The following is a 15,356-nucleotide window of genomic DNA, read 5'->3' on the forward strand; positions in this document are numbered from 1 at the left end:
AGCCCGCGCAACTGTTCTGACCACATCACTGTCGTTACCCGGTGTTTTTAAGGAATATTTGCATATACGCACATGCGATCAAATTAGCTATTCATGTGGACTGTCATGATTTTGGCTAATGCAGGACACTACTCGATGCGCAGCAGAGGGGATTAGAAGTGGGTACACGCAAAGCCAACTGATAAAGAAGTGGGTATAAGCCCTATACCTGTGTATACCCGTCACTACACCACTGCTTACACACCACGAGAGTTAAAGTAAGGTGAATAGCGGAGCTAATGAAGTTACTTGAGGAAAAAAAGAGCGCGAAAATGCACAACATAAAAATGACGGATCTATCGTTGGATTCGGCACGTCGCAAACATTGACTTGAAAAAATATGCCTTTAAAAGATCAATTTTAGGACGAAATGACATAATTCTGACAAAACATTACAAAGCCATACAGTATTCAGACAGTAACTGAACTTACCCCGTATTTCTAACTTATGCCTGGCTTCATGAAGCATTAAAAATGGACAGTACTGATAAAAAAAAGGATGTGTACTGTATATAAATAAAACCTTGCACACACACACACAACTTTTATTTAACGATAAAGCGATTGTTGAGGCAATAAAGTACCTCACTATAGGCTGCTATAACGTTCGTTAATCATTCACAGAATAAATGCTAACCCCGCACAGAGACATATCAAATTGCATTAAACAGTGAAATCACAGTGCTCTAAACCACAACTTATTAAAAAATAAAGGTAAATAATCATATAATCATGTTAACTTACCGTATAATCCTGCTTGCTGCGAATTTTGTGAGCGCCTGACGAGGAGACGAGTGAAGAATCCAGAAAGTTCGATGAAGTGGAAAAATAAACAAACCGGTTGGGTTAAAATAACCCAACCCGCGTGTTCAATGGTGAAATTCCATTTGACCCAGCATGATCAACCCAACTGTGTGTTTACAGTACCTCAAACAACCCAGAATTTTGACCCAGCACAATTAATCCAGCAATGTGTTTAAAGAAATAACCCAGCACTTTTTAGAGTGCAGAAACACCTATGGTATCTTTCTTCAGGTTTGGCTCTGTGTCTTCATCCAAGTCTCAGCTGATGAACAGTCTGATCAATGAGAAACACAACACGTTCTTCCACAGGAACTGCCCAGGCAGCAGCAAAACCAGACTACTGATGGATGGAGTGGTGGAGATCTCCTGGTACTGCCCTTCTGGAAAAGACACAGATAAATTCACTCAATGTATTGCATTTTGTATCCTCCACGGTGATGCAGGAGACCATGAGAAACAGCTGCAGATCCTCACTGAAATGGCCTCAGTCAATGTTGTTATTCTGCCACAACTTGACAGAAATGACAAGAGTGCAGCACAGATGCAAAACCTGCCCTAGTGAAAAAAAGTATACTTTATTGTATTTGTAATATATTTCCTGTTTCAATAGTACATTGCAAATATACTAACCAAAAGTTGTACTAACTTTAAATATATTATAAGTGTATTACCACCATGCTTTTACCTATTTTCACAATACAACTTTTAACACACTTTAAAATAATTGTAATTTAGTATATTTTCTAAAAAATATATTTTCTAAAAATATACTTGAAATGTAGTTTTGTTTGTTTTTAAAAGTGTATTTATTTGCACTTTATGTAAATATATTTTAGTATTATTTTTAACTGTGTGCTGAAATGTAACAATGCATTGAAAGTATACTTTTAAAGTACATTATTAAAGAACTTGTTAGTATGCTTTAAGTAAAATTTTGGAGTAATTTTTAAGTGTACTTCATGCTTACAACAGAAAGTAATAAAACATGATAAATGCATTTAAAGCCCATTTAAAACATTATTAAATGAAGTGTATGCATACATACAAAATGCTACTCTTGTAATTGTGATTTAAGTATTTTAATAAATTGATACAATGTCACAGAGGGGTCCATGTACATCAATGCATTTATAATTTTATACCAACAGCACACCATACGAACACTAGAAAAAGTGTTCTAGACTGTAAAACCAAATAGTATTCCTAGTTCCCATAACTAATGAAATTTAAGTAAAATTACTCAAAATGTCCAAGACATGCTGTTACGCATGCGCACTGGGCGACAATTGCCCCTCCCCCACGTCGCAGAAGCACAACGGCTGAAGACTCAACGTGTGTTTGCAGAGGATCTATTTCGGTAAAATCAAGGTAAAAGCTTTTAATTTAAGTCTCATTTTTTGCTTGCTAGTCCTTATGATGGTTAGATTTTATGCACTTTGTTGCATGTTGTTTTGTGGAACATCTTAGCCCATTCAAAGAACTCAAACACGGTTGACCCTGCACATTATTTGAAGCGATTTCTGTTCAAACCACTTAACTTAATGTCCACTTCATATCTGTAAAATTAGCTGCCTGGTTGTCTATTAATTACTATGTTATCCATTCGTGCTAGTGATAAGTTACGAGAATAGGAGTAATTTGAACGACGGTTGTTTCATGTGACGTTTTGCAGAATTCAAAATTCAGTGAGAAGTAAACAAAACACTTCAAACGAGGAGATCGTTTTTAATTTCGTAAACGCTTAGCATATGCTGTAGGACAGGGGTTCTCAACCTTTTGCAAGCTGGGCCCCCCCCAAAGCTGGTTCATTGCAGTTGGGCCCCCCGCCCAGATAGATAGATAGCCCTAGGCTATTATTATTAGGCCCACATTATTATTATTATTGTTATTATTATTATCATCAGTAGCGGTTGGTAGGCCTATTATCATTACTAAGACTATTGTTATAATTGGCAGTAGCACCAGACGTCTAATGTGAGCTTGCAGACATTAATATTATTATGAGTAGTAGTAGGCCTATCCTCATTACTAGGCTATTGCTATATAATTATATGATGCTACATGCTTTATTGTTATTATTATTATTATTATTATTATTATTATTATTATTATCATCAGTATAGGCCTATTATCATTACTAGGCTATTGCTATAATTTGGAATTGGCATTATCGGCGGCCATGCGCATGCGCGATTCATTTGCAGCCTGGACGCGGAGGGGTGTGTGTCTCCTCTCTGCTCTGACTGCTGCGCGAGGCTACTGAGAGACTGACCGCCTGTGAGTGCTTTTGGACGGGAGAGGGGCTCACGGCAGCACCCGCTGCTCGTTGAGCACAGTAGGCCTAACTATAGGGTGATTCGTGCTTCCGAGTCTCCAAACACCACAAAAGTCTCCAAAAACACCAGTAAAAATCACTGGATTTGTCGCTTTTGACAAAAAATAAATAAATAAATAAAAATAAAAGTCGCCAGGAGGATGATTTGTTTGTGTTATAATCAGTGCTTGAAGTCTATTTTGTCAAAAGAAATGTTCTTGATTACAAGAAAAATACAGATTGTTCTTGTTGTGATTTATTTTGTCTTTCCTTTATACAGATTTAAATAGTTTCGTTTTCGAAGTACTCTAAATTATATCAGTGATTCTCCGATGTTAAATATGATCAAGAATTATTTTATTTCGATCTACAGTGTAATAAAAGTTAAGAAAAATATTAGCCTATAGCCCTAAATATATAGATTACAAGCTAATTCCTTTTTTCTTAACTTTTAACTTCTTCTAAAAATTATCAAGAATATTAAATCAACTCAATAGGCTAAAGAATTTTCTTATACAAACTTAACGAATGCACTTCAAAACGAAGTTTTCATATATAAATTCAGGAATCACGAATATGACAAAATAATATTATTTTTTATATATTAGTTGTATAGCTATACTAGTTGTATCAAATGAATAAGGAAATTATGCCTTGAATTTATTAAGTAATGTTTAATTTCGTTCGTTTCGCTCTCTGGAAATGTAAAGAAAAATACCGTTTTTACTTGGAATTCGTTTTTAATCCCTGGTTTTAAACAAGGATATACATGAGATAATTTATATATTATTGCTTGAATATTTCCTATAAATTACAAAGGTTTAATTGGAATCTTTATTTCAAACGACCCGACCGCCGCGACCCGAATATCATTAAAAATATTTTTGGATGACTCGTAACTGCGGGTAACCGCGGGTGACCGCAAGCACCCGCTCATTTTGGATCAACCCGCGCATCACTGATCAAACAAATGAGCGCCGTTTTCTAAAGTCTATGAGCGCAGCACACACAAATAAACTAAATTGACATACTGCAGTTAAATTTCAAAATGTGGTGTTTTTATATTTATAACATTTGAATACAGTTCAGCAACATACATCACACGACCTGACGACCAAGAGAGCTGACAATTGACCATCACTTAATTTCACCTCACGATTGAAAATGTGACACTGATTTCATATGACAGTTCAACAAACAAGTTAATAATATTAAGTCACTTATATTTTTGATGAAATAATGACTGTTTTGGTCTATTTTAGCAGCGAAAATAGATCCGATGAATCCAAACAAAGATCACGAATTTGCATTTTTTTTTTTTTTTCTGTTTTTTTTGCTCCCATCCTGTAGCCTACTCGCGCCCCCCCGCAAGAGTGTCCGCGCCCCCCCGGGGGGGGGGGGGCGCGCCCCACCGGTTGAGAACCACTGCTGTAGGATATTTTATTCTGGACGCGGTACATTCGAATGAGGAGCTCAGAGACACCGCCGCATTCACGCTAGAGAGCGCGCAATCCGGTCAGTGTACAAACGGATGGAAAAGAACGCTACATCTTCAGACGGGTTCTTTTAAAATAACTCTTTTTAACTTGACACGGCGATTTTGAAAGCAACTATGAGTGCTAAACTGTAGTCAAGCCGTAGCATCATTTGTTAGAAATACCTGGTTGCGACGAAAATAGTATGCGTACTTAGTATGATAATTACGGTAATGTGCAGGCGGTAACAAACAACACGCATTCTGAGATTGTCAACGAGTCTTTAGCAGACCCATCACCCCCACCTCCTCAAGCAGAGTATATATAACATTGAAACTTATTTAAATGTAAGTTAACGATCTTAGTTTTAAAATACCAGATGTTTCCATTTACATTACATAAGAAAAAAATACTCTATACATTTGGTTTTGTTTGTTCATTGTTCACTGATTTTTGATTGATGGATAACACTTTTTTATTATTTTAGAATACCAGCTGATGACTGCTGTGCAGTGGAAATGTAAGTTCAGATGTTTTAGTTTATGTTTGTTACAAGTGCTATGTTTGTGACATAACAGACATTCTTTACATTTGTGTTTTATACTTTGCAGAGAGGATCTACTTAGATAAATATAAGATGAATGCAGTAAATGAGACTTAAAAGCATTTATTTCATTTTCTTCCACAGATCGATCATCTTGATAAAACCTCAGTATATCATCAGGAGCAACAGGTATTAATTTTGTGCTCCTTGATATGTTTTTTCCCTCCAAAAATGGACAGTCTCTGACTTAAATTTTATCTATCACCAAAGGCCACATTTTCAGCTAAAAATCTTCTTTGCTGTTCTGCTGAAGAAAAATACTCATGAACATCTTGGGTGGCGTAAGGGTGAGTAAATTAATAGCTAATTTTTATTTTTGGGTGAACCTGTTTTTTTTTTTTTTTTCATTTCCAAAATTTTCAAAACCCTATTCCTTTTCAAAAAGTGTGTTTATGGATTGTGTCCTTCAAAATGTTAATAGCCACTTAATGTTTGTTCTTAGATCTTTGCAGGATTCAGTCGCATATCTCGGATCTGAGTTCTGCGCAGCACTGGACACAGACTCTGCACTTTTGACATTTTCTAGAAAAAGGATTTTAAATTTCACATCAAGTTAATTAAAAGGTATTTCTTTATCATGTTGACTGTAGTTGTCATCTTTAAATCATGATTTGCTTATGATTGTTATCCTTAGCCTGTCTCTATTTTTTCATAGTCATCTGATGTTTCCACTGCAGTACTTCAGGGCCTTTCAGTCATCCTGGAGGATGACCCACAGGAATTTTACAGGATGTGTTTCGTAAGTATTACTGGATTTTCTGCTCTCATCATTTTGTTTTATTCAATATGAATATAGTTCTGGTTATGAAAAATTGTCAAAGGTTCTGTGTATTTTTTTTTTTTTTTAGTTTTGCAGTAGATGCTATATTTGTCTTTTGTGAAACAGTTTATTACTGAAATTGGTGTAAATGCTTTAAATTCGTGAAATTGTGTTGAGTGATCACAAACATCATTACACACTTTGAAATAAACTTCTTGAAATAAAGAGCCTAGTTCACCCAAAAATGGAAATTAGCCCATGATTTACTCACTCTCAAGGCATCCTAGGTGTATATTAGGGCTGCACGATAAATCACATGTGATTGTCATGTGCATCTCGACAGTGAAGATGGTTCTGTGATTAGTAGTAAATCTCTATCACATGCATTCAGATGGAGCGGAATTTAATACACAGAGCCTTAGTTCACTCACAAGCTACGCAATATCGCGTTCATAATCGAATGCGATTCACCTGCCTCACATGGCTCCGAGAGGTGAATACAGGCCTTCTGTAGCGAATATATGTTTTTGTACGAAAAATGTCCATATTTAAAACTATACACTTTTCTCTCACTTCCGCTAACTGTCATAGGCAGAAGCCATCCCGGGCAGCTGATGTAGGATGTGCGTGTGCGTATTAGTGACAATAGTGACAAACATGGAAGCACAGGACAGAGCGAAATGAAACACCAGTAACGAATTAGAAGTACAAAACAAAGATCCATAAAGAAGAATGTTGGAGGATTTCAATATAAACCAAGAGCAGACTGGTTTTCTTTTGCTAAAGTAAGGAAACTTTGCTTCCTTTGCTCCTGTAAACAAACTTTTCTTTGCTAGTCGAAACTTACATTTCGACTAGCATATTTACACCAGCGCATGCACACAAACGTCCTACAACATCCACCTGGAAAGGCTTGCACGTATGACAGTTAGTGGAAGTGAGAGAAAAGTGTTTAAAACTTTTTAAATGTGTATATTTTTCTTACAAAAATGCATCAATCCACTACAGAAGACCTTTATTCATGTGTGAGGCACATTTTATTATGGATGGATGCGCTTTCTTGCACTCCTTTTGAACTGTTGAACAGAAACACCTGCCCATTGCCATGGAAAGCGTGGAAGAGCCAGGACATTTTTTAAATGTTACTCTGATTGGATTGGTCTAAAAGAATGAAGTCATACACACCTAGGATGCCTTGAGGGCGAGTAAATCATGGGCTAATTTTAATCTTTGGTTTGGGTGAACAAACCCTTTAAGATAAAATCATGTAAATGATGGGTGTGATCCATCACTCCATAACACGAGAGAAAATGCTCTTAGCATTCTTAGCATGTTGAAAAAAAAAAAAAAAAAAAGTTCTGTGAATTCACATCTATAATGTTGAAAACAATGTACAAAACATTTAGTCCATGGAACTTGTGTGTAATATTCCAAGACTTCCAAGACAAGGCATGCAGTAATAGTTGACACAAATGATAATTTACACTTTTGCTCTGATTTAAATCATGTATTGTGAAATGTCACTGTCACACTATAAATCTCGTCATCTCTCTTTGGTGATCATAATTTAAAGCTTAATTACATTTCCTTGTACTTGATGTTTGCACAGATCATTGTAAACTCACTCTGGTCATCAATATGAATCAGTTTGCTTATAAATTAAAAGCATTAAAAGTTCCTTGTCAATATATGCTTTTAGAACATTTCCAGTATTGAAATGAAGAAATTTACACTCTACCTATTTTATTTCTCTACTTAGGATGTGGATGCAGACTTCAGTGAAGCAGTTGTAGACCTGCTCACAGTTCTACCAGAGGACATAACCTCATTGTGGATGCAATAAAGGCAATCATGGAGGGAAGAATTGTCATGGATGGGTTTTAAAGGCCTGTATTTTATTTTTGCTGTTCTGTTTGCATGCCATTCTGAAAATGCTCTATTGTTTAACAGTGTTCCAGTGGGTCACGATAATGTTATGACAACAAAGTGCTGTTTAGTTAAGAAGTCTGTAAAGAGTATTATAAGAACACAGATGTTTTAAAAGCTAATTTTTATTATTGTGATATTCTTAAAGTTTTTTACAAAAATAAACTGTTGAGAATTTCAAACTTGTATTAAGTTCAATTTCATGCTGGTTGAACGAATAAAAATATGTTCAGTTTACTTAAAGAAAATGTGGAAACCGATTGCACGAAATGTTTTAAGTTCCCATAGCTTAAAATGGCAGATTAAATCCATGTTGAGAATAACAGCATTTAAGATGTTTGCACAACACAAAATAACACTGCTAGGTAAATAGAATTAATAAAGTAATCTAAAGTAATCTACTATTAAATCTTAAGTAAGATTAGTAAATGTCCTGGAGTATGTTAACTAGAAATGACATTAAACCTACTTGATATTTATTAGTTAATTTACTCTGTAAGAGTTTGCTTTCTTTACTTTAAACTGATTATTAAATTAACTTTAGTTTTACCTTTTAAGTTTGCTTTAACAAAATAAGGCAATTGGTTTCCAAACTTTTTTTTAAGTAAGCTGAACTTATTAGGATTTACAGTGTACTGGACAAGAAGTTCAGCTACTAGTTTGTGATGTCACAAGTACAGCCAAGTAAATACTATTGCATGGCCAACAATTGAATTTCACTCACACTGTTTTAATGACCCTGACAACGAGTGCATTCAGCATTGGGGAAAAAATTTGCATATTTTTACTCAAAAATAATATATTTATGGTGTGTTTCTTGTATATTTTGAAGACACCCTTAATTAATTTGTAATATACTTGTAATACAAACAAAGTACACTTTAATATCACTAATCAAGCATGCAATTAGCTTACAGCATATACTTACTTAAAGTATACTAAGTATACTTGAAGTTGTTCCAATTTAGCACATAAAAGTACACTAAATACACTTACAGTTATGCTTTACTACAATTTAATTACAACTAAAATATACTTAGCACAAAATTAGTTGTTCCAAAATAGCACACTTCAAGTTAACTAATCAGTAACACACTTGAAGTATACTGACAATTAGTCTGGCTGCAAGTATACTTAGCATATTTTTTCACTAGGGTGTACAAGGACAAAAAGCCACTCATTTGCCTTTTTACTGAAGATACATCTAGAGTATTTGAAATAAGGAAACATTGCAAAGATTGGCTACAACACAAGCTACATTCAAGAACTTGCAGATTATATCAAAGAGAGAGTAGAAGATTATGGGCAAGGTTCCAGAGACTATGTGTTTAAGAAGGAATTTAACAAGGATTTGGTAATTTCCGTCTGTAAGAGAAGAGAGAAAACAAGGTAATTACTGAACAGTATACAATGTTCAGGGAAGCAAATGATCCAGTTTTCTACTTTGAAAAGAAAAGCAAAGAGTACTATAGTATTTTCCAGAAATACTGCCAAGGTGCAACATCAGCTGCCATTTTTGGAGAGATCATCTGTCAGAAACTGAAAGAGCCCATTCAGAAGAGTGTCTACAAAGATACTGCCAGAGATTTGACTAATGAAATTCAAACAAACTGTGAATCACTAAATGGAAACAGATCCAAACTAGAGAAACACATCCTTAAGACTCTGGCAGAACTGGAGGATTTTGGAAAATACATCACATACTTCAACACACCCAGAGACCACTTAAAGAGTTTCATCAGAGATGAAGTCAGTCAGTACATCACTGATAAGTTTGAAAAGAGTGTTCGGCCCAAGATGAAGGAGAACATTAAACTTCTGCAGCAGAAGATCATGGAAGCGGTTCATAGTGCGACTACACTGGTCAACACCACCAATGGAGATGTTCAGAAGTGGCTGAATCATTTCACACGGCAGCTCTCAGATGTGCTGATATTCTCTGTAAAAGACTTTAGTGGAGTGAGTCATGAAGGAGTTGATGATTTCAATCTTTTAGAAGATGTGATAAGTGAAGAACTTGATTCAGTATCATCTGAAATACAACATAAATTCAGCACAAAGACTTTTCCAGAAAATCTGGAACAGAAGGACAGACCAGATGAGATTCTGATTGATCATCTCTGTCAGTGTTGTTGGGTTCAGTGTCCGTTCTGTGCAGCCACCTGCACCAACACTGTAGAAAACCATACTGGAGATCACAGTGTTCCTTTCCATCGAGTGAGTGGAGTTAATGGTAGATGTTATGATGAAACAGAGTGTCTCAGTGCAGATTTTTGCACAACTTTAGTGAGAACTAGTCAAATGTTCTATACAGGTCAGTGGTTTCTGTGCAGAGAATACAGAAAAGCAGGAAATGTTTATGCAGAATGGAGCATCACTCCTGACTTCTCTGAGCTGCCCTACTGGAAGTGGTTTGTGTGCAGCTTCCGGGAAGATCTGGAAAAACACTTTGACAAAAAAATTCACATGTGGGATGTGATTTCACATGAATGGAGCCAGTACTCAAAAGAGCAAGCTCTCGAGAGTTTGGATGAATACATCTAATGATAAGTAAAAAGTGACTCACATGTAGGTCTTTGATTCATAGAAAACATTTTCTGAAATTGAGGGTTTTTGGTCTTGACTCTTCAGGGGTTTTTTTTCTTTCTATAAATTACATAAAATTAATAAAAGTGTTTACTCTCTCCCCCTCTACTTCAATGTTTGCCACATCTAATTTGTTCACATTTATTAAAACTTATGTGCTTTTTATTCATAACAGAGATTAAAAACAATATTGTATTTTATGAATGAATAAAATGTATGTGAATGGCTGTATCTGCTGTTGTGATCTGGTATTTGGAGTTGTGTATTTATTTTCCTCAGAAAATTGGTACATGTTTAAATGAACTGGGTATGACAGAAGCTTTATTCGATAAATATGTTCACCAGTTCGCAATTACATATAATCAGATTGAGCTAATAGAAAGCATTCTTGACGTACTGTCCGAGGGGAGGGGTCCAAGCTTGGAATATGGCCCGAACCCAGAGAACTCCCCCATATCCTCACGCTTGGGTAGGAAAAGTTAGGAGTGAGGAGAGGGGTGGAGGAGGGATGCTGGAAAAAACTGTCATTGGACAGAGGTAATTTGGCTACATATACATACTACCATGCTTATTCAGTTGACTACTTGAACGTGCTCCACCTGTGCTGAATTGATTGATTTTCAGAAATTAAAACATATATATATTTTTTTGTTAACAACTGTTTATTGAACATAATTTAATTTAAAGGTGCAGTGTGCAACTTTTAGTGGCATCTAGCGATGAGGTTGCGAACTGCAACCAACAGCTCAATCTAGCACTCACCCCTCTCTTTAGAGAAGCTACGGTGGCTGACACAAGTGAAGATGTCCTGGTCTCAGACAGCAGAGAGCAAAGAGGTTTCATTACAAAGGTAAATTAAGGAATTATATTTTCTTAATTATTCAATAAACCAATGTTATTGTGAATATTACTGGTGATTGTTCATCGTGTCAGTGTTTTATTTGCAAAACAACATAATGACAAAACCGCTCTTGTAGAGCAGTTTGTCCATTTAGGGCTACTGTAGAAACATGGTGGTGACTTCTATGTAAGGGGACCTGCAGTGTATGTATATAGAAACTGTTCATTCTAAGGTAATTAAAAATATATCGGTTCACACATCTGAAAACTTAGTTATGTATATGATATTACATTTCTGTCAGTAGATCCTTCTAAATATTACACATTGCACCTTTAAAAAAAATCTAAATGAAACAGTTAATATCCACAAACACTTTAAACACACTAAGCAGGCCTATTTAGGCCCCACTGCAAGGGTGGTGGGTAATTGCGGCAGGGGCCAAGGGGGTCCCGAGTCCGAGTGGTGTAGTGTGTGGGTCGGGGTATGACAAAATCGGGTTGGGTTGGGTTATTTACACTTCAATAGCTGTATTACTTAGATATAGATCATGCAAACCTTTATTAATAATGTTTAGAAGAGCATTACATTGTCAGTTTAGGAAGTTTCTGGTTTTGGTTTAGCGCTTAATTTGCGTTTAACCACATGATTTAAACTGTGTAGTTTTTGAGTGAAAACAAACAAACCAACACAAAAATATATGTATACTGTATCTCTCTGTGGAAAGAAGTTTTAACATCCAACCTGGGAGAAAAATTCACTGCACTAGTAAGCTCAGTTAAAGGTATGTGGTTGCCCTTTATGTTCAGACAGATACATAGATCACAGCATGAACACCAGTTAACTTAAGTACATATTGAATTAAAGGTAATGTTTCTTAAACATACTCCTGTATGAAGGTGAGTTCACCAGAATCTTCCCACAGGACTCCTGGAGGCCTTGTTATTTTGTCAGGATACAGCTTTTCAAGCTCTCTATGGCATGGTAAGTGGAATTCCACCTTGTTGGACTGGGAACTATAGCACCCTAGCTTGTCTTTGTCTCATTTTCCTCCAGCAGCAACTGGGTGCTAGTTCAGACCTAGTGCTATTGCCGGTTCGGAGTTGGTTCAACTGGCAAGCCTTCTAAGAACTGGCTTGCTTTTCCACAGGCTAGAGAGCCACCACAGAGCCAGGTCATGTCACTGAATACATATTTTCCAGTAACGCTGATGCGGCTCTTACATCAGTGATCCGCCTCCCAAGTCTAGCTTCTTTTAGATTCTGAGAAGATGGGGATGTTGAGCTAAAAGTCTACTAAGGACCCCTAGGTTTGTGTGTCATCACTCTTCAACCCCGGAAGAATGTGGTTGCAAGTCCAAACCTTAAAACAAGACTTTCATCTGAGACTGCATCCGGACACTCGTCACTGACCAAGGCAATGCAAGTGTCGTACATTTAACTTATCGAAACAGAGGTTTAGTATAAGCTGTAGACCCATTTGTAAAATGGCACTGATGGTTTCACTCAAAGGTTAACTGACTTTTTTCATAGCTGCATTTTCTTGTTTCTCTAATGGCTTCATTCCTCTAGTCTCACTTGCCCTTCCCCCATGTATTGCTTGTTTGTTTGTTAGACTAGTTTGTCTTAGTGCTTAGTTAATAAAATGTTTGTGTACAAATTACATGAGTTTCAGATTCGGTCACTGCTTGTAAATTGTCACTTTAACGATCTGATTTAGCTACATGCTCTAATGCATTGGTATGTAAGAAAGTTTTTTTTTTTTGTGGCCATGAACATATCCTTTCTTAGAGTTGATATGAAATTACACTGAATGTTCGCTGGATGAACAGATTAGTTGATAGCAGTTTAATTCTGCTACATGGGCTATACAAGTTCCTGGGTTCACAGCCTCAAACCCAGTCACATGGATGACCTGACTGTGAAAGATTACCTCTAGCGAGTGTCTATTAATAGGGACTGGCTTGACTGCAGTTGGAGACAGGCAGTTCTCTCAAATGACAGATCGAGAACATGTTTCCATATGATTCTGCTACCTGTGTGAGAGTTTGTGACATGACAGCCAGGTAGGCTATAATGTTTTAGCCTATCCGAATGTTTAGTCGTAATGCAGGCCTAGATTGCTATTTTTCTTTATCATTGATCTGACCATTTCTGTAAATGATCAATAACGTTATTACTTTTCTTTTGTTTTGTGTTCATTTGAATAGTTCATTTAAACACCACCAACAAAAATAGCTGCTTGCTTAAGCTTTTCTAATTTTAGACTGCAGTGCTGTGACTGCAGACCCACTGGAAGTGTGCTATATCATATTGTGTCCATGTATGATCTCCAATCTAGTTGTAATACACTGAACCATGATTGTATTTGCTTACATTTTGTACTGTAATGAATTCTAAACTTGTATAGGGACGAGTATTTTACAACAGTGGCATGTATTGTACACTGTAAAGTTATAATACTGTAGCCTAATATACGGGTATGTAGCCTATAAACGCAGTAGAGTTTTGCAGTGTCACTGCACCACATTGCAAATCAGTAAATTGCTGCATCATGGAAAACAACAAAAAATCAATTAAGCCATTTCCTCCAGTACAGACTTGACCATATGGGGTGCATATAGCGGAGACAGCGACCAGTGCTGTGTATACCTGATGCAAATAGCCACTTTTGTACTTTTACTAATTATTATTTGTTTTTGCTGTAAATAGATATACATGTGTTTTTACAGGTGCTGCTGCTTCTGTATCTGTGTATTTGCAGTATTGTTAAACAAAGGTAAGTGCAGCTATTTCAGCTGGATGTGTAAGTGTACTTTTTTTTTTTTTATTAATACCAGAAAATATTCTTTTTTCTTTTCTTTTCTTTTCTTTTCTTTTCTTTTCTTTTCTTTTCTTTTCTTTTCTTTTCTTTTCTTTCTTTCTTTCTTTTTTTCTTTCTTTAAATTATTTTCAAAGGCTTGTCTCTCATTTTCAGCATGTCTGCAGGTCACTCTTGAGGGTAAAGTCAGAGGCTCTGTTGTCTTGCCCTGTTTTTATACTGTCAACAGCCTTAAAATTGAAGATGTAACAATTTATTGGAGACATAATAGCAGCCACAATGTTTATGACATTATTGAGGGTAAAGCATCGGTGGAGAAGCAGGGCGCCGCATACAAGAACAGAGCTGAAACCTTCCCTAATGAGTATATGAAAGGAAACTTCTCGCTGAAACTCAGCAATCTTCAGTATAATGATGCTGGAAAGTATGTCTGCTACATCACAAAGGCACATCAAAATCCAAGCACACAGCTTTTGGTCAAAGGTATGTGAAATATGATAAACATTTTTGTTATTGTTGCTTGTTTGTTTTTAATTCCAACTTTAATACAGTTAGTTAATGACTGATTAACCCTATAAAGTCTATCATACCACATTTATAAGGCCCCTAAATTGAAAAACCTGCTATACACAATCTAATAATGTTAGTGAACAATGATAGTTTATTCAAGGAAAAGCTCTTTAGGCATGTAGTAAATTGTGTACAGCAGGTCTTTCAATTTAGAGGCCTTAGAACACCTAAAAGTTAAAAATGAAACTTTTTTTTACTGAAACATTTTTGTGACATTTTGTCTTACAGACAGAGGAAACCATGGAGCAGCAACAAGAGCTGAAAAGACTGTGCCATTTTTCATTTTGCTCTATATTCTGCAATATAATTGAAAGAACAGACCTAGAAAGAACAGCAATGCAGATGTGCATAACTCAGGAACAGAAAATGTCCTTCTATAGCAATCCATCAGTTGATTTTCTAGCATAAAGTTAAATCATTGCAGTTGGACCCAGATGTGATGGCATGTATGATCTTCAGTCCACGGGAGTTCTGTAACACCTAAAGAGAGCTTTGAGGAATCAATTACATTCATCTCAATGGCAGTTGCTCTGCTGACACATGAGAAATAAGTATGTGGACACTGAATATGCAGAGTTTTGAATGCTGTTATTTGAGCAATAAATGTTTGGATGCCAATC

The 15,356-nt window shown here is 36.1% G+C and overlaps 1 protein-coding gene and 1 long non-coding RNA gene across 5 annotated transcripts; both read left to right on the forward strand.

The window, feature by feature from the left end:
- Nucleotides 1-2,060: 2,060 nt before the first annotated feature.
- Nucleotides 2,061-8,098, forward strand: LOC127154136 (uncharacterized). 4 transcript variants are annotated; one of them, XR_007825444.1, is made up of 7 exons: nucleotides 2,061-2,211; nucleotides 5,120-5,152; nucleotides 5,321-5,365; nucleotides 5,447-5,523; nucleotides 5,679-5,800; nucleotides 5,892-5,975; nucleotides 7,756-8,098. It is a non-coding gene; the product is annotated as an uncharacterized LOC127154136 (long non-coding RNA). The 4 variants fall into 4 exon arrangements; XR_007825446.1 differs by lacking the exon at nucleotides 2,061-2,211 and adding an exon at nucleotides 4,888-4,979; XR_007825447.1 differs by lacking the exon at nucleotides 5,120-5,152.
- Nucleotides 8,099-13,308: 5,210 nt separating this feature from the next.
- Nucleotides 13,309-15,356, forward strand: LOC127154130 (CD276 antigen homolog). Its single transcript, XM_051095545.1, has 4 exons — nucleotides 13,309-13,411; nucleotides 14,078-14,124; nucleotides 14,323-14,649; nucleotides 14,965-15,356. The coding sequence occupies exons 1-4, from the start codon at nucleotides 13,359-13,361 to the stop codon at nucleotides 15,045-15,047; spliced, it is 510 nt and encodes a 169-aa protein (XP_050951502.1). The 5' UTR covers nucleotides 13,309-13,358; the 3' UTR covers nucleotides 15,048-15,356.

This window comes from Labeo rohita, chromosome 22 (assembly GCF_022985175.1).
Source record: "Labeo rohita strain BAU-BD-2019 chromosome 22, IGBB_LRoh.1.0, whole genome shotgun sequence".
NCBI lineage: Eukaryota > Metazoa > Chordata > Actinopteri > Cypriniformes > Cyprinidae > Labeo > Labeo rohita.

Coding starts and splice junctions, on each gene's coding strand:
- LOC127154130 (XM_051095545.1), top strand. CDS start 13,359: ATGTTTCCATATGATTCTGCTACCTGTGTGAGAGTTTGTGACATGACA. Junction 13,412..14,077: donor GTTTGTGACATGACAGCCAG/GTAGGCTATAAT, acceptor GTGTTTTTACAG/GTGCTGCTGCTTCTGTATCT. Junction 14,650..14,964: donor CACACAGCTTTTGGTCAAAG/GTATGTGAAATA, acceptor TTTGTCTTACAG/ACAGAGGAAACCATGGAGCA.